General features: G+C 36.9%; 1 protein-coding gene across 1 annotated transcript in view; it reads right to left on the reverse strand.

Moving 5' to 3' along the window:
• Window positions 1-1,030: 1,030 nt before the first annotated feature.
• Window positions 1,031-24,279, reverse strand: part of RHBG (Rh family B glycoprotein) — a 66,072-nt gene continuing 42,823 nt past the window's right edge. Inside the window, exons 6-10 of the mRNA XM_073639500.1 lie at window positions 5,014-5,151; window positions 4,375-4,508; window positions 4,158-4,279; window positions 3,607-3,680; window positions 1,031-2,971 (exon numbers count right to left, since the gene is read on the reverse strand). Of these exons, the coding sequence (XP_073495601.1) occupies window positions 2,906-2,971; window positions 3,607-3,680; window positions 4,158-4,279; window positions 4,375-4,508; window positions 5,014-5,151 (534 nt within the window). The 3' untranslated portion in view covers window positions 1,031-2,905. The remainder of the gene's footprint in view (window positions 2,972-3,606; window positions 3,681-4,157; window positions 4,280-4,374; window positions 4,509-5,013; window positions 5,152-24,279) is intronic.

Below are 24,279 nucleotides of genomic sequence, written 5' to 3' on the forward strand. Positions count from 1 at the left end.
TGCAATATATACAATAATAAGCATTATTCTAACAATAAATCTAGGTGTTTTTTAGCCAAGTGTGTGCTGTCATTAACTTTTCTTTGTTGGCATGTACTTGAAGACCACTCATAATTGTATAGACCAACTAGAATTATACACAAGAAAGAAGAGGCCCTATCTCAGGAACGGAGAGGCCCAAGAACAGTACAAAAACATCACCGGATTCAGGAGAACAGTGGCATTTACAACACTTAAAAAATTACATATTCATGGCTAGTGACAGGACCTCTTTAAAAAATGAAAAATGAGACCCTACTCTATAGTGGGATATATTGAGGAAAGTTAATGTGATCATTATAGGTCATTCTGTCTTCTGCACTTTTGTGTGTCATAGTTCAATGGGTCTCATTACCCCTCCATCCCAAATGCCCCATACAGAGGTGCAGAAGGAACATCAACACCCACTTATTAAGGTGGATGCTTATGTTTGTTTTTGTTGAAGAGTTGCTTGCATTATACTTATTGCTGATTTTTTGACGAGTATTGCCAATACTCTGAGCAGCTGCAAAACCCTAATCCTCTTATCAGTTCGTGATTTTGCATGACCACCATTGACACAGGCTTTACTGCCTGAAATACTCTGCCAAGCTGTTGTGACCTGATTTACTTCTGTGTCCTGTCTCCCTAACCACTCATCTAGACATCACGCTTGACACAGGTCGCCTTGACTTCACTGCCTGAAATAGTTCACCCAACTGTTATAACATGATTGACATCTGTGTCCTGTCTCCCTGATTTCCTATCTAGACACAGATCACCTTCTCTTTACTGCCTGAAATACTCTGTCCAGCTGTTGTGACCTGATTGACTTCTGTATCTTTCCTACCTGACCTAACATTTAGATACCGCCTTTGGCACAGATCGCCTTGGCTTCACTTACTGAAAAACTCTACTCAGCTGTTATGACTTGATTGACTAATCTGTCCTGTCTCCACCCACATTCAAACAGTGCATGGAAATGTATGAAACATGCCGTGCAAAGACCAAGTTGTGAAATTAATGAGTTTATTTGCATAAGAACAAGCAGGTTATTCCAATATATACAATGACATGATACAAAATGAGACTTCTAGCATAAGATACAGAAAGGGAACAACCGCCCTACTTTCCAACTCTCACACTCTCCCCCAGGCCTTAATTGCATGTAGCGATATCTTCATTATAGACAAATACTGACTTTTAAAATTGCATAACCCAGAATCCTTTGCAGCAGACATCACTGGGATAATACTTGTTCAGAAATGATGAAATCTGTGACATATTTAAAGGGTGACTCCACATTACAGTGGAAATTCCTGCTTAGCCAAAGGATTAAACTTTTAAATCTGCAAAGCTATAGATTTCCTTATTCCCATCTCCTTAAAGTCGTCAAGCCTCTCCGATACTATGCTTTTTATTTACAGACCTGCGGTAAAAAAGGGGGTGAAACATGACAAGCCATTGTGTGTTTAAATCAGGAATAAGTGCTTACTCACCACTGATTGGTGACTACCAGGGTACTTTCAAAATGGCAGCCAGACCATTAATCAGAGTAGGCTTTCCACTTAAAAAAAATTCAATTTTATCTATGTAGCAAATATCACATAATGTGAACAGAGGCCACCAAAAAAAGGAAAAACAAAGAACTAGACCTGGCAGTGATAAGAAATTCTTAAATTGATCAATTCTATGTGAAGCTGCACCTTTCATTAACATTAGTCCCAAAATAAAAGATCCGGCACCTTGGTTCTTCTTAACAATATATGTTCTTCGTCTTTCAAATAAATTCATGTTGCTTTCTGTAAACCATGAGCAAGTTACTTGATGACTCTTCTGTATTTAGTACTTTGAGTGCACAGGGGTGCACTGTTCTTAACTGTCTGTTAGGTCTGATTATCGAATTAAAACCTAAATATACCACAAGGCCTGCCTCATTATACACTTATGATTCACACAGTTACAAGGAATATTGAGCTGTTTGTGAAAGATCTAAAATCAATTAAAAAAGTACACCCTTGGGTTCTCAAAGAACTAAATAGACTCCCACATTTTGTAAATCGCCATCCATCACTAGAACATTGGGTCTTGACGTTATATGTTGTTCAACTTTCAAATAAATACACAATTCTTTCTGGAAGCTATGAGCAGGCTGCTATTAATGACTCTGGTGCTGCACCTAGTACTTTCAGTGCACGGGGGTGCACTGCTCTGATAATCAATGTAAAACTTAAATATACCACAAGGCCTGTCTCATTATGCACATATGATTCACTCTGTTACAAGGAATATTGAGCTGTTAGTGAAAGACCCAAAGTCAATTCAACAAGGCACACCCTTGTGCTCTCAAAGTACTAAATTGAGACCCAAATATCAGTAAATTACCACCCATCATTAATTATTTGTAATATGAGATTTTTTTTTTGTTTTCTACAGGACAAAAATATATGATATGACTATAATAATCAGAGGTGAAGGTCCCCTTTAGTTTTATATTTGCAGTGCCATAAGGTGACATTTACATAATAATAGATTACCTATTATATTTTGTGCTCCTATTCTTTGCTACAATTTTTAGTATAAAATGTATCATCCATCTTTTGCTTTAAAAAAACATTTTTCAAATATAACAAGATAAAGGTGTAAAAATATATATATATTTTTTAAAATAACATTTGTTTGACCTTTCTAAACAGCGGCCAAGGTCAACGCCAAAAAGTTGTACAGCGTTAAGGCAAAATTCCTTCCGCCTCGTTGGCACCAGACTATGCCACTTCCCAGCTATGAGAACTGTGGAGAAATTTGGCAGCACCATCTTCAATGTTGGCTGATTGTTTTGACCCATTTGTTGTCACTCAGGATCAGCCCACATGACATCCGGGTGTCACTATGCCTGTGTCTGCTGCTCAGGTTCCTCAGTGAGCACTGCGACATGGCCGTCTTCTTGAGGTACCTGGAATAAGAAAAATATGTTGGCGTTCAGATATAGCAGAATTGAATTTTTTTCACAAAAATATTTTTAAAATATTTTTTTTATTTTTTTTTTTAAAAAAATAGTATTTTGCTTCCATCTACTGGTGGCTAGTGAAACTGCAATTGCCATAGGCTGCTGGACAACAGGTGTAAAAAAGTAGGGGGCAATGTTGTAGGACCCTTGTTTTCCTCAGCGGTGGAACATGAAGTTGTATCTTAACTATGTTTGATGTTGTCCCCTTAATTTTAATTAGTTTTTACTACCACTTTCTTGATCCTTGTACCTGGAAACCATCAGCAAGATGCTTTTCACTAACCTGCTACAATTATACCTTAGGTCTTTCTATCTTTTTGAGTGTCTTTTGAGATTCAGACGTGGAAGTCTGCAAATTTTAATAAGCAATATATGGCAAAAGTGCTTGTATTTACAAGCTCCATCCAAGAATATCCATCTATATGAAGATGGGAATAACCCTTCATGCCATAGCGGAATTAACACTATAAAAACCTGCCTGCTGATGGTTTCCATGTACCAACTGATATTTTTCAACACCGTACAATATAATAATCAGGTGATAAAGATATATTATAAGATTTTCTTTCTTCTGGCCTCACCTCCCAATAAAGAGAATCATCGAAACATTCAGCATCAGACGGAGCTCCGAAGAAGGGTAACTTCAAAATAAATCCTGTGCGATAAAAGTTTAAAAAAAAAAATTCGTACTTTTTTCACAAGTTTCAAGTTTTTAAATAAAAATTACGATTTCCTTTAAAAATTTGAAAAAAATAATTTACAATGTCCAGGTATGGTAGAGCTGAAATATATTACGTTGTTCAGTCATCCGTTAATAAGGGAGAAGTTATCAAGATTTTGGGAAGTTGGAGGATTCTTGAGTCATGGTATGTTAAGCAAAAGCATAAACTTTAAAAATTAATACAACGAACAGAAAACGGCATGGGGCTAAATGGGTTAATGATAACCATCAAGCACAACCATCAGCAGATCTCTGGTGGATTAACATGATGTGGTAACACGTCGCCACCTAGTGGCTGCATTATAGAATGCAACGTAAATTACTTGGCTGCGAACATGGTTTGCAAAAAAAATTTTATATATATATATATATATATATCTTTAGAATTGATCTCTAAATAAAATAACTCACCTACAATAATTCCCCCAAACAGAGCAAATCCCAGTGCTACCAGAAGGGCCAGACCCTGATAGACGGCTTGAGAATGGGCAGTGCGCGTAGAGTCAGCAATTAAAGGGAACACATCACTCATTCTGGAGGAATAAAAATCCAAAAAAAAAGAGGAAATGTTTAGTATATACTATATAGTGAAATATGCATAGAATGATGGATAGACAGATTCACTTACCCACCACCATAGATATCGGCAGTTGCTGCAAATGCCACTATGGCTCCGATCATTGCCCCCAGGATGCCAGGCATACCATGCAGGTTGTGGACCCCACATGTGTCCTGAATCTTCAGCTTCGAATCCAGAATCGGCTGTAGATAAAATAGGAAAATAAAATATAAATACTGTAAAGCACAAGGCTAATAAAGACAATCAGGGCCTAATCTGAAGGGGCATGAACAATGACAAGGTCCAGGTCCAGCTCCAGGTCACTCCTACTCTGGCGTTGAAGTATTAGGTCTGTCATCAGATTTTACAATACAAACGGCATACATTATGAAATAGATTGCTTGGACCGGATCAGGCTGGTGTACTGATGCTGAAAATCCTTGCAATAAATGGCTATATATTATTATTTTAAAGTTTGAACTTAATATCCGCCCAGCCAGCTGTAATTGACAGCTCCTCAGGGTTTCCCCTCCCTGCTGCTGCTGAAATCTCACGCTGCTCAGTACATGCTGCATATTACTCATTAACATTATTTCATTGAACATATTGTTTAGGCACTAAAATTGTGAATTTAAGGTAAACACTGCAGCTTTGTTATGCATTTTCTAAATTACTACTGGAGAATATAATAGTGAACACTGTACTCACCGTCAAAAATTTGTATCCAAGAGTAGAAATGATACCGGCTAGAGACCCAGCAATCATGGCGCCAAAGGGAGTCAACATCATTTCTGCAGAGGTTCCCACTGCAACACCACCAGCTAAAGCTGCATTCTGAACGTGAACCTAAAGGGAGGAGACACCACATTGTAAAGATAAAGTTACGTATTATATGTATATTGTTATCCATAGGAGCAGTAATATAGTAGTTATATTCTTGCACATAGGGGGCAGTATTATAGTAGTTATATTCTTGTACATAAGGGCAGTATTATAGTAGTTATATTCTTGTACATAGGGGGCAGTATTATAGTAGTTATATTCTTGTACATAAGGGCAGTATTATAGTAGTTATATTCTTGTACATAGGGGGCAGTATTATAGTAGTTATATTCTTGTACATAAGGGCAGTATTATAGTAGTTATATTCTTGTACATAGGGGGCAGTATTATAGTAGTTATATTCTTGTACATAGGAGGCAGTATTATAGTAGTTATATTCTTGTACATAGGGGGCAGTATTATAGTAGTTATATTCTTGTACATAGGGGCAGTATTATAGTAGTTATATTCTTGTACATAGGGGGCAGTATTATAGTAGTTATATTCCTGTACATAGGGAGCAGTATTATAGTAGTTATATTCTTGTACATAGGGAGCAGTATTATAGTAGTTATATTCTTGTACATAGGAGGCAGTATTATAGTAGTTATATTCTTGTACATAGGGGGCAGTATTATAGTAGTTATATTCTTGTACATAGGGGCAGTATTATAGTAGTTATATTCTTGTACATAGGGGGCAGTATTATAGTAGTTATATTCCTGTACATAGGGGCAGTATTATAGTAGTTATATTCTTGTACATAGGCAGCAGTATTATAGTAGTTATATTCTTGTACATAGGAGCAGTATTATAGTAGTTATATTCTTGTACACAGGGGGCAGTATTATAGTAGTTATATTCTTGTACATAGGGGCAGTATTATAGTAGTTATATTCTTGTATATAGGGGGCAGTATTATAGTAGTTATATTCTTGTACATAGGGGGCAGTATTATAGTAGTTATATTCTTGTACATAGGAGCAGTATTAGAGTAGTTATATTCTTGTACACAGGGGGCAGTATTATAGTAGTTATATTCTTGTACATAGGGGCAGTATTATAGTAGTTATATTCTTGTACATAGGGGCAGTATTATAGTAGTTATATTCTTGTACATAGGAGCAGTATTATAGAAGTTATATTCTTGTACATAGGAGCAGTATTATAGTAGTTATATTCTTGTACATAGGAGCAGTATTATAGTAGTTATATTCTTGTACATAGGGGCAGTATTATAGTAGTTATATTCTTGTACATAGGGGCAGTATTATAGTAGTTATATTCTTGTACATAGGAGCAGTATTATAGTAGTTATATTCTTGTACATAGGAGCAGTATTATAGTAGTTATATTCTTGTACATAGGAGCAGTATTATAGTAGTTATATTCTTGTACATAGAGCAGTATTATAGTAGTTATATTCTTGTACATAGGAGCAGTATTATAGTAGTTATATTCTTGTACATAGGGGAAGTATTATAGTAGTTATATTCTTGTACATAGGAGCAGTATTATAGTAGTTATATTCTTGTACATAGGAGCAGTATTATAGTAGTTATATTCTTGTACATAGTAGCAGTATTATAGTAGTTATATTCTTGTACATAGGAGCAGTATTATAGTAGTTATATTCTTGTACATAGGAGCAGTATTATAGTAGTTATATTCTTGTACATAGGAGCAGTATTATAGTAGTTATATTCTTGTACATAGGGGGCAGTATTATAATAGTTATATTCTTGTACATAGGGGCAGTATTATAGTAGTTATATTCTTGTACATAGGGGCAGTATTATAGTAGTTATATTCTTGTACATAGGAGCAGTATTATAGTAGTTATATTCTTGTACATAGGAGCAGTATTATAGTAGTTATATTCTTGTACATAGGAGCAGTATTATAGTAGTTATATTCTTGAACATAGGAGCAGTATTATAGTAGTTATATTCTTGTACATAGGGGGCGGTATTATAGTAGTTATATTCTTGTACATAGGGGCAGTATTATAGTAGTTACATTCTTGTACATAGGAGCAGTATTATAGTAGTTATATTCTTGTACATAGGAGCAGTATTATAGTAGTTATATTCTTGTACATAGGGGGCAGTATTATAGTAGTTATATTCTTGTACATAGGGTCAGTATTATAGTAGTTATATTCTTGTACATAGGGGCAGTATTATAGTAGTTATATTCTTGTACATAGGAGCAGTATTATAGTAGGTATATTCTTGTACATAGGAGCAGTATTATAGTAGTTATATTCTTGTACATAGGAGCAGTATTATAGTAGTTATATTCTTGTACAAAGGAGCAGTATTATAGTAGTTATATTCTTGTACATAGGAGCAGTATTATAGTAGTTATATTCTTGTACATAGGGGAAGTATTATAGTAGTTATATTCTTGTACATAGGAGCAGTATTATAGTAGTTATATTCTTGTACATAGGGAGCAGTATTATAGTAGTTATATTCTTGTACATAGGAGCAGTATTATAGTAGTTATATTCTTGTACATAGGAGCAGTATTATAGTAGTTATATTCTTGTACATAGGAGCAGTATTATAGTAGTTATATTCTTGTACATAGGGGGCAGTATTATAATAGTTATATTCTTGTACATAGGGGCAGTATTATAGTAGTTATATTCTTGTACATAGGGGCAGTATTATAGTAGTTATATTCTTGTACATAGGAGCAGTATTATAGTAGTTATATTCTTGTACATAGGAGCAGTATTATAGTAGTTATATTCTTGTACATAGGGGCAGTATTATAGTAGTTACATTCTTGTACATAGGAGCAGTATTATAGTAGTTATATTCTTGTACATAGGAGCAGTATTATAGTAGTTATATTCTTGTACATAGGGGGCAGTATTATAGTAGTTACATTCTTGTACATAGGAGCAGTATTATAGTAGTTATATTCTTGTACATAGGAGCAGTATTATAGTAGTTATATTCTTGTACATAGGGGGCAGTATTATAGTAGTTATATTCTTGTACATAGGGTCAGTATTATAGTAGTTATATTCTTGTACATAGGGGCAGTATTATAGTAGTTATATTCTTGTACATAGGAGCAGTATTATAGTAGGTATATTCTTGTACATAGGAGCAGTATTATAGTAGTTATATTCTTGTACATAGGAGCAGTATTATAGTAGTTATATTCTTGTACAAAGGAGCAGTATTATAGTAGTTATATTCTTGTACATAGGAGCAGTATTATAGTAGTTATATTCTTGTACATAGGGGAAGTATTATAGTAGTTATATTCTTGTACATAGGAGCAGTATTATAGTAGTTATATTCTTGTACATAGTAGCAGTATTATAGTAGTTATATTCTTGTACATAGGAGCAGTATTATAGTAGTTATATTCTTGTACATAGGAGCAGTATTATAGTAGTTATATTCTTGTACATAGGAGCAGTATTATAGTAGTTATATTCTTGTACATAGGGGGCAGTATTATAATAGTTATATTCTTGTACATAGGGGCAGTATTATAGTAGTTATATTCTTGTACATAGGGGCAGTATTATAGTAGTTATATTCTTGTACATAGGAGCAGTATTATAGTAGTTATATTCTTGTACATAGGAGCAGTATTATAGTAGTTATATTCTTGTACATAGGAGCAGTATTATAGTAGTTATATTCTTGAACATAGGAGCAGTATTATAGTAGTTATATTCTTGTACATAGGGGGCGGTATTATAGTAGTTATATTCTTGTACATAGGGGCAGTATTATAGTAGTTATATTCTTGTACATAGGAGCAGTATTATAGTAGTTATATTCTTGTACATAGGAGCAGTATTATAGTAGTTATATTCTTGTACATAGGGGGCAGTATTATAGTAGTTATATTCTTGTACATAGGGTCAGTATTATAGTAGTTATATTCTTGTACATAGGGGCAGTATTATAGTAGTTATATTCTTGTACATAGGAGCAGTATTATAGTAGGTATATTCTTGTACATAGGAGCAGTATTATAGTAGTTATATTCTTGTACATAGGAGCAGTATTATAGTAGTTATATTCTTGTACAAAGGAGCAGTATTATAGTAGTTATATTCTTGTACATAGGAGCAGTATTATAGTAGTTATATTCTTGTACATAGGGGCAGTATTATAGTAGTTATATTCTTGTACATAGGAGCAGTATTATAGTAGTTATATTCTTGTACATAGGAGCAGTATTATAGTAGTTATATTCTTGTACATAGGAGCAATATTATAGTAGTTATATTCTTGTACATAGGAGCAGTATTATAGTAGTTATATTCTTGTACATAGGAGCAGTATTATAGTAGTTATAGTCTTGTACATAGGGGGCAGTATTATAGTAGTTATGTTCTTGTACATAGGGGCAGTATTATAGTAGTTATATTCTTGTACATAGGGGCAGTATTATAGTAGTTATATTCTTGTACATAGGAGCAGTATTATAGTAGTTATATTCTTGTACATAGGAGCAGTATTATAGTAGTTATATTCTTGCACATAGGAGCAGTATTATAGTAGTTATATTCTTGTACATAGGAGCAGTATTATAGTAGTTATATTCTTGTACATAGGAGCAGTATTATAGTAGTTATATTCTTGTACATAGGAGCAGTATTATAGTAGTTATATTCTTGTACATAGGAGCAATATTATAGTAGTTATATTCTTGTACATAGGAGCAGTATTATAGTAGTTATATTCTTGTACATAGGAGCAGTATTATAGTAGTTATATTCTTGTACATAGGAGCAGTATTATAGTAGTTATAGTCTTGTACATAGGGGGCAGTATTATAGTAGTTATATTCTTGTACATAGGGGCAGTATTATAGTAGTTATATTCTTGTACATAGGGGCAGTATTATAGTGGTCATATTCTTGTACATAGGAGCAGTATTATAGTAGTTATATTCTTGTACATAGGAGCAGTATTATAGTAGTTTTATTCTTGCACATAGGAGCAGTATTATAGTAGTTATATTCTTGTACATAGGAGCAATATTATAGTAGTTATATTCTTGTACATAGGAGCAGTATTATAGTAGTTTTATTCTTGCACATAGGAGCAGTATTATAGTAGTTATATTCTTGTACATAGGAGCAATATTATAGTAGTTATATTCTTGTACATAGGAGCAGTATTATAGTAGTTATATTCTTGTACATAGGGGCAGTATTATAGTAGTTATATTCTTGTACATAGGAGCAGTATTATAGTAGTTATATTCTTGTACATAGGAGCAGTATTATAGTAGTTATATTCTTGTACATAGGAGCAATATTATAGTAGTTATATTCTTGTACATAGGAGCAGTATTATAGTAGTTATATTCTTGTACATAGGAGCAGTATTATAGTAGTTATATTCTTGTACATAGGAGCAGTATTATAGTAGTTATAGTCTTGTACATAGGGGGCAGTATTATAGTAGTTATATTCTTGTACATAGGGGCAGTATTATAGTAGTTATATTCTTGTACATAGGGGCAGTATTATAGTGGTCATATTCTTGTACATAGGAGCAGTATTATAGTAGTTATATTCTTGTACATAGGAGCAGTATTATAGTAGTTATATTCTTGCACATAGGAGCAGTATTATAGTAGTTATATTCTTGTACATAGGAGCAGTATTATAGTAGTTATATTCTTGTACATAGGAGCAGTATTATAGTAGTTATATTCTTGTACATAGGAGCAGTATTATAGTAGTTATATTCTTGTACATAGGGGCAGTATTATAATAGTTATATTCTTGTACATAGCGGCAGTATTATAGTAGTTATATTCTTGTACATAGGGGCAGTATTATAGTAGTTATATTCTTGTGCATAGGACCAGTATTATAGTAGTTATATTCTTGTACATAGGAGCAGTATTATAGTAGTTATATTCTTGTACATAGGAGCAGTATTATAGTAGTTATATTCTTGTACATAGGAGCAGTATTATAGTAGTTATATTCTTGTACATAGGGGGCAGCATTATAGTAGTTATATTCTTGTACATAGGGGCAGTATTATAGTAGTTATATTCTTGTACATAGGAGCAGTATTATAGTAGTTATATTCTTGTACATAGGAGCAGTATTATAGTAGTTATATTCTTGTACATAGGGGGCAGTATTATAGTAGTTATATTCTTGTATATAGGAGCAGTATTATAGTAGTTATATTCTTGTACATAGGGGCAGTATTATAATAGTTATATTCTTGTACATAGCGGCAGTATTATAGTAGTTATATTCTTGTACATAGGGGCAGTATTATAGTAGTTATATTCTTGTGCATAGGACCAGTATTATAGTAGTTATATTCTTGTACATAGGAGCAGTATTATAGTAGTTATATTCTTGTACATAGGAGCAGTATTATAGTAGTTATATTCTTGTACATAGGAGCAGTATTATAGTAGTTATATTCTTGTACATAGGGGGCAGCATTATAGTAGTTATATTCTTGTACATAGGGGCAGTATTATAGTAGTTATATTCTTGTACATAGGAGCAGTATTATAGTAGTTATATTCTTGTACATAGGAGCAGTATTATAGTAGTTATATTCTTGTACATAGGGGGCAGTATTATAGTAGTTATATTCTTGTATATAGGAGCAGTATTATAGTAGTTATATTCTTGCACATAGTGGGCAGTATTATAGTAGTTATATTCTTATACATAGGGGCAGTATTATAGTAGTTATATTTTTATACATAGAGGCAGTATTATAGTAGTTATATTCTTGTACATAGGGGCAGTATTATAGTAGTTATATTCTTGCACATAGGAGCAGTATTATAGTAGTTATATTCTTGTACATAGGAGCAGTATTATAGTAGTTATATTCTTGTACATAGGGGGCAGTATTATAGTAGTTATATTCTTATACATAGGGGCAGTATTATAGTAGTTATATTCTTATACATAGAGGCAGTATTATAGTAGTTATATTCTTGTACATAGGGGCAGTATTATAGTAGTTATATTCTTGCACATAGGAGCAGTATTATAGTAGTTATATTCTTGTACATAGGAGCAGTATTATAGTAGTTATATTCTTGTACATAGGAGCAGTATTATAGTAGTTATATTCTTGTATATAGGAGCCGTATTATAGTAGTTATATTCTTGCACATAGTGGGCAGTATTATAGTAGTTATATTCTGATACATAGGGGCAGTATTATAGTAGTTATATTCTTATACATAGTAGGCAGTATTATAGTAGTTATAATCTTGTACATAGGGGGCAATATTATAGTAGTTATATTCTTGTACATAGGGGCAGTATTATAGTAGTTATATTCTTGTACATAGGAGCAGTATTATTGTAGTTATATTCTTATACATAGGGGTAGTATTATAGTAGCTATATTCTTGTACATAGGGGCAGTATTATAGTAGTTATATTCTTGTACATAGGGGCAGTATTATAGTAGTTATATTCTTATACATAGGGACAGTATTATAGTAGTTATATTCTTGTACATAGGAGCAGTATTATAGTAGTTATATTCTTGTACATAGGGGGCAGTATTATAGTAGTTATAATCTTGTACATAGGGGGCAATATTATAGTAGTTATATTCTTGTACATAGGGGGCAGTATTATAGTAGTTATATTCTTGTGCATAGGGGGCAGTATTATAGTAGTTATATTCTTGTACATGGGGGGTAGTATTATAGTAGTTACATTCTTGTACATAGGGGGCAACATTATAGTAGTTATATTCTTGTACATAGGGGGCAATATTATAGTAGTTATATTCTTGTACATAGGAGCAGTATTATAGTAGTTATATTCTTGTACATAGGGGCAGTATTATAGTAGTTATATTCTTGTACATGGGGGGTAGTATTATAGTAGTTATATACTTGTACATAGGGGGTAGTACTATATTAGTTATATTCTTGTACATAGGGGGCAGTATTATAGTAGTTATATTCTTGTACATAGGGAGCAGTATTATAGTAGTTATATTCTTGTACATAGGGGGTAGTATTATAGTAGTTACATTCTTGTACATAGGGGGCAATATTATAGTAGTTATATTCTTGTACATAGGGGGCAATATTATAGTAGTTATATTCTTGTACATAGGGGCAGTATTATAGTAGTTATATTCTTGTACATGGGGGTAGTATTATAGTAGTTATATTCTTGTACATAGGGGGTAGTATTATATTAGTTATATTCTTGTACATAGGGGGCAGTATTATAGTAGTTTTATTCTTGTACATAGGGAGCAGTATTATAGTAGTTATATTTTTGTACATAGGGGGCAGTATTATAGTGTTTATATTCTTGTACATAGGGGGCAGTATTATAGTAGTTATATTCTTGTACATAGGGGCAATATTATAGTAGTTATATTCTTGTACATAGGGGGCAGTATTATAGTAGTTATATTCTTGTACATAGGAGCAGTATTATAGTAGTTATATTCTTGTACATAGGAGCAGTATTATAGTAGTTATATTCTTGTACATAGGAGCAGTATTATAGTAGTTATATTCTTGTACATAGGGGGCAGTATTATAATAGTTATATTCTTGTACATAGGGGCAGTATTATAGTAGTTATATTCTTGTACATAGGGGCAGTATTATAGTAGTTATATTCTTGTACATAGGAGCAGTATTATAGTAGTTATATTCTTGTACATAGGAGCAGTATTATAGTAGTTATATTCTTGTACATAGGAGCAGTATTATAGTAGTTATATTCTTGAACATAGGAGCAGTATTATAGTAGTTATATTCTTGTACATAGGGGGCGGTATTATAGTAGTTATATTCTTGTACATAGGGGCAGTATTATAGTAGTTATATTCTTGTATATAGGGGGCAGTATTATAGTAGTTATATTCTTGTACATAGGGGGCAGTATTATAGTAGTTATATTCTTGTACATATGAGCAGTATTATAGTAGTTATATTCTTGTACATAGGAGCAGTATTATAGTAGTTATATTCTTGTACATAGGAGCAGTATTATAGTAGTTATATTCTTGTACATAGGGGGCAGTATTATAGTAGTTATATTCTTGTACATAGGGTCAGTATTATAGTAGTTATATTCTTGTACATAGGGGCAGTATTATAGTAGTTATATTCTTGTACATAGGAGCAGTATTATAGTAGGTATATTCTTGTACATAGGAGCAGTATTATAGTAGTTATATTCTTGTACATAGGAGCAGTATTATAGTAGTTATATTCTTGTACAAAGGAGCAGTATTATAGTAGTTATATTCTTGTACATAGGAGCAGTATTATAGTAGTTATATTCTTGTACATAGGGGCAGTATTATAGTAGTTATATTCTTGTACATAGGAGCAGTATTATAGTAGTTATATTCTTGTACATAGGAGCAGTATTATAGTAGTTATATTCTTGTACATAGGAGCAATATTATAGTAGTTATATTCTTGTACATAGGAGCAGTATTATAGTAGTTATATTCTTGTACATAGGAGCAGTATTATAGTAGTTATAGTCTTGTATATAGGGGGCAGTATTATAGTAGTTATATTCTTGTACATAGGGGCAGTATTATAGTAGTTATATTCTTGTACATAGGGGCAGTATTATAGTAGTTATATTCTTGTACATAGGAGCAGTATTATAGTAGTTATATTCTTGTACATAGGAGCAGTATTATAGTAGTTATATTCTTGCACATAGGAGCAGTATTATAGTAGTTATATTCTTGTACATAGGAGCAGTATTATAGTAGTTATATTCTTGTACATAGGAGCAGTATTATAGTAGTTATATTCTTGTACATAGGAGCAGTATTATAGTAGTTATATTCTTGTACATAGGGGCAGTATTATAGTAGTTATATTCTTGTACATAGGGGCAGTATTATAGTAGTTATATTCTTGTACATAGGGGCAGTATTATAGTAGTTATATTCTTGTACATAGGAGCAGTATTATAGTAGTTATATTCTTGTACATAGGAGCAGTATTATAGTAGTTATATTCTTGTACCTAGGAGCAGTATTATAGTAGTTATATTCTTGTACATAGGGGGCAGCATTATAGTAGTTATATTCTTGTACATAGGGGCAGTATTATAGTAGTTATATTCTTGTACATAGGAGCAGTATTATAGTACTTATATTCTTGTACATAGGAGCAGTATTATAGTAGTTATATTCTTGTACATAGGGGGCAGTATTATAGTAGTTATATTCTTGTATATAGGAGCAGTAGTATAGTAGTTATATTCTTGCACATAGTGGGCAGTATTATAGTAGTTATATTCTTATACATAGGGGCAGTATTATAGTAGTTATATTTTTATACATAGAGGCAGTATTATAGTAGTTATATTCTTGTACATAGGGGCAGTATTATAGTAGTTATATTCTTGCACATAGGAGCAGTATTATAGTAGTTATATTCTTGTACATAGGAGCAGTATTATAGTAGTTATATTCTTGTACATAGGGGGCAGTATTATAGTAGTTATATTCTTATACATAGGGGCAGTATTATAGTAGTTATATTCTTATACATAGAGGCAGTATTATAGTAGTTATATTCTTGTACATAGGGGCAGTATTATAGTAGTTATATTCTTGCACATAGGAGCAGTATTATAGTAGTTATATTCTTGTACATAGGAGCAGTATTATAGTAGTTATATTCTTGTACATAGGAGCAGTATTATAGTAGTTATATTCTTGCACATAGTGGGCAGTATTATAGTAGTTATATTCTTATACATAGGGGCAGTATTATAGTAGTTATATTCTTATACATAGTAGGCAGTATTATAGTAGTTATAGTCTTGTACATAGGGGGCAATATTATAGTAGTTATATTCTTGTACATAGGGGCAGTATTATAGTAGTTATATTCTTGTACATAGGAGCAGTATTATAGTAGTTATATTCTTATACATAGGGGTAGTATTATAGTAGCTATATTCTTGTACATAGGGGCAGTATTATAGTAGTTATATTCTTGTACATAGGGGCAGTATTATAGTAGTTATATTCTTATACATAGGGACAGTATTATAGTAGTTATATTCTTGTACATAGGAGCAGTATTATAGTAGTTATATTCTTGTACATAGGGGGCAGTATTATAGTAGTTATAATCTTGTACATAGGGGGCAATATTATAGTAGTTATATTCTTGTACATAGGGGGCAGTATTATAGTAGTTATATTCTTGTGCATAGGGGGCAGTATTATAGTAATTATATTATTGTGCATGGGGGGTAGTATTATAGTAGTTACATTCTTGTACATAGGGGGCAATATTATAGTAGTTATATTCTTGTACATAGGGAGCAGTATTATAGTAGTTATATTCTTGTACATAGGGGGCAGTATTATAGTAGTTATATTCCTGTACATAGGGACAGTATTATAGTAGTTATATTCTTGTACATAGGGGGCAGTATTATAGTAGTTATATTCTTGTACATAGGGGCAGTATTATAGTAGTTATATTCTTGTACATAGGGGGCAGTATTATAGTAGTTATATTCCTGTACATAGGGGCAGTATTATAGTAGTTATATTCTTGTACATAGGCAGCAGTATTATAGTAGTTATATTCTTGTACATAGGAGCAGTATTATAGTAGTTATATTCTTGTACACAGGGGGCAGTATTATAGTAGTTATATTCTTGTACATAGGGGCAGTATTATAGTAGTTATATTCTTGTATATAGGGGGCAGTATTATAGTAGTTATATTCTTGTACATAGGGGGCAGTATTATAGTAGTTATATTCTTGTACATAGGAGCAGTATTATAGTAGTTATATTCATGTACATAGGAGCAGTATTATAGTAGTTATATTCTTGTACACAGGGGGCAGTATTATAGTAGTTATATTCTTGTACATAGGGGCAGTATTATAGTAGTTATATTCTTGTACATAGGGGCAGTATTATAGTAGTTATATTCTTGTACATAGGAGCAGTATTATAGAAGTTATATTCTTGTACATAGGAGCAGTATTATAGTAGTTATATTCTTGTACATAGGAGCAGTATTATAGTAGTTATATTCTTGTACATAGGGGCAGTATTATAGCAGTTATATTCTTGTACATAGGGGCAGTATTATAGTAGTTATATTCTTGTACATAGGAGCAGTATTATAGAAGTTATATTCTTGTACATAGGAGCAGTATTATAGTAGTTATATTCTTGTACATAGGAGCAGTATTATAGTAGTTATATTCTTGTACATAGGAGCAGTATTATAGTAGTTATATTCTTGTACATAGGGGGCAGTATTATAATAGTTATATTCTTGTACATAGGGGCAGTATTATAGTAGTTATATTCTTGTACATAGGGGCAGTATTATAGTAGTTATATTCTTGTACATAGGGGGCAGTATTATAGTAGTTATATTCTTGTATATAGGAGCAGTATTATAGTAGTTATATTCTTGCACATAGTGGGCAGTATTATAGTAGTTATATTCTTATACATAGGGGCAGTATTATAGTAGTTATATTCTTATACATAGTAGGCAGTATTATAGTAGTTATAGTCTTGTACATAGGGGGCAATTTTTATTATAAAAACAAACATAAATACAATTATAACAAACAAAAATCATCCAGTATTACAAAAAGACAAATCACATGGGTTATATATGCAAAAAATAAAAAACATTAAAATAATCAGATCATATACATAAATAAATTAAAAAGTCCACGCCTGCGGAAAAAAAATAATAATAATAATAATAATAATAATCATCATCATATTCCCTAACTGAATTTTACGTTGCTCCATAACTTTATGTTTTTCTGACTCCTTCCAACTTCTAGTGATTTTATCCACCGGAGTTCTGATATCACCTGATTGGCTGCAGCGGTGTGATCGAACGGCTCATTGTGCAGTGATACCCGGGTTCTCATGTGCCAGTGATAGTATTTTATGACACTGATTATAATGTACATGGTCTCTCTGTCGATGTTACTGACAGTGGATGGGACACCATAGATTATGTCAGGATACTTTAGGGTCAGAAGTCTGGGGATTTTTAGATTACCTGACACCTCCTCCCAGATCTTCCTCCCTCCCCAGCAATCACAGATAAAGTGCTCCATAGTCTCCTCCTGCTGACAACCAAGGGGACAATTCCGATCAGAGACACTCAGATGTTTCAGGTTCCCCCTGACAAAGAGCCGACTATGTAGTGAAAGCCAAGAGATGTCAAACAGTTTGGGAGGAAGTCGTTTCCCGTTTAGGAACCTGAGACTTTCCTGCAGGGTGGTGGTGACACAATCTCTCAGGGCCAGTGGAGAAAAGAAGAACGTCCCACATACATGAGCATATAGGTCTCTTCTCGTATTGCTCTCAATGTAAGACCTCTCCAGTCCCCACTTCCTGACACACTTCAGACCGTAGTCCAGATACTGGGGGAGGTGGCCACCTGTCCATCTCCTCCTCTTGAGACTGCCACCTCGCACCCAAGACTCTGCAAAAGGCAATATCCAGTCCTTGATACTATTCACCCACAGGGAGCTACTGTTTGAGTCCATGTTCCCAAAATTCACTTTTAGAAACAGGGAGTCAAAGAAAACCCTTGGATTTAACATATCCAGCCCACCATCTCTCCGCCGTAGGTACGTTACTCCCCTCTTTATTAGGTTCAACCTATTCCCCCACAAGAGCTGGAAGAACAAGCTGAAAAGCCTCGCTGAGAAAGACTCTGGCAAAGGGAAAATAACAGAGACATACAAGAAGATGGGGACCAGGTACGTCTTCAACATAGCGACCCTTTCTCTGTAGGTCAGCCTCCAGTTCTTCCATCGCTGAACCTTTGCATTTCCGGTTTCCAATTTCTCTTCCCAATTTAGCTTGGCATTATCATCCCTCCCAAATTTAACCCCTAAGATCTTAATATGGGTGGAGGCCTTAGCAAACTGTGGCAGATCAAAGCCGGGATCAGTGTCTAACGTCCACAGAGCTTGACTCTTCTCAAGGTTGACCAGAGACCCGGAGGCCTCAGAGTAGCTTCTGATGGCCGCCGATAACATCCGCACCTCTTGAGGATTGGAGATCACCAACGTCACATCATCAGCATAGGCAACAACAGTCAGAGGCAGGCAGTGGGGGACCGGCACCCCCTGAAAATCACACTCCTGCAGTGACCTCAGAAACGGGTCTATGGCGAAAACATACAGGAGCGGACTCAGTGGGCAGCCCTGTCTCACCCCTGCCTCAACTCCAAAAGTATCACCCTGCCAACCATTAATCAGAGGAAAGCTCAGCGCCTCTCTATACAAAGTCTTCAGCCAATCCACGAATTGTCCCGGAACACCGTACTTTGACAAAGTGGCCCACAGATAATCGTGATCAACCCTGTCAAAGGCTTTAGCCTGGTCCAGACTGACAACATATCTCCCACACCGCAGAGCTTTACATCTCTCAAACATCTCCCGTATCGAGATGACTGCTCCAGAGATGTTCCGCCCTTTTACTGTGCCAAACTGAGAGCCTGCCAACAGTGCCGGGGACAAACAAACTAACCTAGAAAACAGGATCTTTGCCAGAATCTTCCTGTCTACATTCAAGAGGGCAATCGGCCTCCAGTTCTTGATGTCACTCGGCTCTTTACCTTTAGACAGCAGAATTAACGAGGACACTCTCATGGATGGAGGCATCAGGTGATTTTCTAGACAATTCCTATACACATCCACAAGGATTGGAGCCAGGAGGTCTCTGAATTCCTTATAAAATTCTGCTGTTATACCATCTGGACCTGGTGCCTTCTTCAGATATAATTTATCAATAGCCGCCTTAACTTCCTCCACCGTTAATTCTGCTGTCAAAGAAGAAAAGTCCAGATCGTTAGTATCAGGCACTGGAGTTGCCTCCAAGAATTGAGCCATCTTATTTTTATCCAAAACTTTCCTCTGAAACAAGTCAGCATAGTAAGATCTCACGACCCCCAGAATACCCTCCCGTGAATCCTGCAATACACCCTGGGAGTCAGTGAGACCTGGGACCATTTTTTTGGCCACCCTCTCCCTGCAATTCTCAAAGGGATCAGGTGCCCCTAAGGACCCATAATCCCGTTCAAGAACCAGGGAGGTGTACCTGCTGTACTGATACTGCCTTATCTCAGATTTCAGCCGGTCGATCTTCACTTTATCATCCCCGCCTGCCGAATACAATGACTCCAATTCTTTACGCAGCTTTAGGTACTGGCTGTACTTGTTCCTCCCTTTATTAACTGACAGTCTCTTTAAGAGGGATCTGATATCCTCCTTGACGTCCTCCCACCAGTCGGTCATGTTGTCATAAAAATCAACCCTGTCTAGATGGACCTGAATAAGGGAGTGGACACGACTCTGGACATAGGCATCACCTAGGAGACTGGAATTAAGCTTCCACAACCCTCTACCAATGTCCGGGCGGTTAGAGGTCCCCAGACAGAAGCACAAGGCGAGGTGGTCAGAGTAAGGGACGACCTTCTCACTCAGGGAGCTGACAGCCTCAGTAGGACTCGCAAAAACAAAATCTATCCTACTGCTCCTGTTGGAACAAGAATACGTAAATTTTGGCTGACGACCTCCCTGTGTGAAAATATCAGTCAGTCCTGCCTGCATTATGATGTTATGTAGGACCTTGCCGTCCCTGGTCACTGTCCTACCTGAGGAGCTGTCACCTGATGTCAGTATGGCATTAAAGTCTCCCGCCATCACCACCGGGAGAGAGGTGAAGAGGAAAGGCCTGACGTCATTAAACAGCTGGATCCTGTCAGTCACCGTCTGTGGCCCATAGATGTTAATAAGCCGGAGTCGCCTACCATGGATAGTGACTTCCAGGACCAGACACCTTCCCATGACCACTTCTGTCATCCTATGTACAGTCACATCATGGGTGTTAAACAGGATAGCAACCCCGGCGTAAGGCTCCACAGCCAGTGACCAGAAAGATGGACCGGACCGCCATTCCCTCTCTGCCTCTCTCAAAAGCCCCAGAGATGTCAGTCGTGTCTCCTGCAGGAAGATGACATCTGTGTCCAGGTATCTGAGATGTTCATACACTGCGTGTCTCATCCTCCTCACCTTAATACTATTCACGTTACTTGATGTCAGTGTTAATGAGAACCCCGCCATCACAACACAATATAGAAGGAGCAGAGTAACAGCCATCATCGTGAATCAGAAATATTCTGTCCACCACCGGTGTCCATGTCAGCCTCCACCTGAGGGTCCACAGATAAGGGCTTCCGCTTTGGCGGGGGATGGTCCTCTGTGTCCCTGTCACATTCAGCATCAATTTTCCTCAACTCTTCCTCATAGTCATCATCATTATCCTCAGATAAGACTCCATATTTGTTGGACACAACCATCACATCTGCAGAACTCTGGACCTTCTTACTACCACTCTGACCAGAGTCATATTCTGCCTCAGGTTTACGGGAGGACGTGTTCTTTTTCTTTCTTTTATTATGATTTACGCTCCAGTCATCAGATACAGACATTGATGCTGAAGGGGGGGCTACCTGAGGCACGACCTCCATGTTCCCCTCTGCACCCTCTGTACCCCGCTGTTCTGGTGTTACATGGGTGGACTCCTGGCGGGCACCTGAGCTATTCAGTATCCCTGCTGAAGTTAAATCCTCTTCCTCCTGCACCCTTGCCACCACCTCCTGAGCCTCTGCCCCTGCCACCACCTCCTGAGCCTCTGCCCCTGCCATCACATCCTCATCAGGGAAGGCTTTGCAGATATTGTGCCAGGCGTCTGGACAGTCCCTGTGAGGGTGGCCCATCTTACCACAGAGGTTGCACCTAACGTCCCGGCAGTCTGCAGCGACATGGCCGATTACCCCACACAGGCTGCACTTTAGTACAGTACAGGCATTAGCCAGATGACCTGTTTTACCACATTTAAAGCATTTTCTTGGCTGCCCGGGATAGTAACATGCCCCCTTCTCCCTCCCAATGAAGAAGGAGTTGGGTAGGTGGGCAGTGATGTTGTTATACTGCCGCAGCTTCACCTGGACCTTCCACCCCGTTGTCCAGATACCATCCTCATCTCTGATCTTGGTGAGTCCAGAGACGAGGTCACAATGTCTCTGGAGCCACACCTGGATGTCCTGTGGGGGAACGGCCTCATTCCAGAAGGTGATATTCACAGTGACGGTATCTGGCCTGGAAATGGGAACCAGTATAAACTTATTCCAGCCTTCAGTTTCTCTGAACTTGGGGTAATTGGCCCAGAATCTATCCAGGTCAGGCATGAGCTTAAAGCTGACATCATAGCCCTGCCTGTCCTGCAGATTAGTTACCGCCAGGATTTCAGTCGGCACAAACCCCATCTGGCGGCATAGTAGCTCTCTCACCACATACCTGCGCTGTGGGAGATCCTCCTTGGCACCTAAGAATTTAAAACGCACTACATTTATACGCCTAAATGTCTGGCCCGTATACCCTGCTCCGGAGGTGAAAGACGGAGCGCCGCGGCTCCAGGCATTCCTGGGGGGCACCTGCCGGGTCACACTAGGCTGGCTGACAGGGATAGGGTCTGCAGCAGGAGGGGCTGTCACACCTTGTGTACTAGATGGTAAAGGGGGACAATCACCCATATCATGCACATTATCATAAACAGCATTATTATCATCAGACAGTACAACGTCCATCACAGCCTGTAAATCCCCCCCAGCCCCCGACCCCATAGGCACAGCATCATTAGCGCCAGTCTGTGCTTCAGCCTCGGCCTCATCAGCACAAACAGTCTCACATGCAATGTCCTGCTCCTGTGTGGGGCACTCTGGGACTTGTGGTGCCTCTGCTGGAATCTGAGGTATACACTCCCGTTCACACGCCGCTGCCTGCTGTTGCAGTGTTTTTCCAACCTGGAAACAGAAGCGGGGAGCCTGTAACACCGGTCGTGCCTGCAGCTGGGGGGTCTCTGACTTCACATCAGGGGTTCTGGACTCTGCAGCACAGTCCTGCTTATAGGAGGCGAACCGTGCCCGGTTTGCGTAGGTCTCCTTCAGGGGCCCCATGCTTTCCAGCACACTGTCCATGTCCTGCACCACACTCGCCAGCTCTACACCAAGTGAGTTCAGTTTCATGTCACATACAGCGTTACTCTCAGGGTTAGTTGCTTTTAGATTATAGATAAAGTCTATCTGCATCTGCAGCAGTTGTTTGTGCTGCTGCAACTCACCCATCTTCCTGACCAGTCCGGGTATCTCCTCCGCCAGCTGCAGCTCGGGGGCACGCTGCGTCTCCACAGATTTAGGCTTGGCCACAGGGTCAGGGACTCTGAATACTGACTTGTCCCTTGCGTCCACCACAGGTGTTTTTGTGGCTACCTTGTTGGATTCAGGCACTGCGGCAAGTTTACCGCTGACACCAGACTGCGACCTCGTGCGACCTGAATTCACCATGCCGGACACCACATGCTGCTGCTGGAGATTTTCCTGGAGGGTTTGTTTCTCCAGAGACGTCCGTCTCTGTCTGCAGACTGGAGAGCTGAGCTGCACACCTGATGGTGATGGAGGCTGAGCTGCCGGCTGGGGCTGTGCACGGACTGGACTTCCACTGGGTGGATTACAAAGCTTCACACTTTGCTGCATTTCGTTACTCACATCTGGCTTCTTTGTTGCACTTGGAGCTGGTTTTCCTCCCAAACCTTTACACACAGATTCTTTATCTCCTTCTTTCTTGCTGGAGCTTTGTGCGGCAGTCACAGGTCTCACAGTGACTCTGGGTGTATTATTCCCATTGGAAGAAGCCTGGGAGCCTTGTCCCAGTGTAGGCCGAGAAGCCTGGGCCTTGCCTGGGGAGCTTCCCCGCCCAGGGGGGCCCCGCCCTGGGCTTGCTCCAGACATGAGGAGAGCTACAAAACACAACCTCACAGCTTGGGGGCAGTATTATAGTAGTTATATTCTTGTACATAGGAGCAGTATTATAGTAGTTATATTCTTGTACATAGGAGCAGTATTATAGTAGTTATATTCTTGTACATAGGGGCAGTATTATAGTAGTTATATTCTTGTACATAGGAGCAGTATTATAGTAGTTATATTCTTATACATAGGGGTAGTATTATAGTAGCTATATTCTTGTACATAGGGGCAGTATTATAGTAGTTATATTCTTGTACATAGGGG

This window comes from Phyllobates terribilis, unplaced genomic scaffold (assembly GCF_046119375.1).
Source record: "Phyllobates terribilis strain yellow unplaced genomic scaffold, ASM4611937v1 Scaffold_7__3_contigs__length_470593459, whole genome shotgun sequence".
Lineage (NCBI taxonomy): Eukaryota > Metazoa > Chordata > Amphibia > Anura > Dendrobatidae > Phyllobates > Phyllobates terribilis.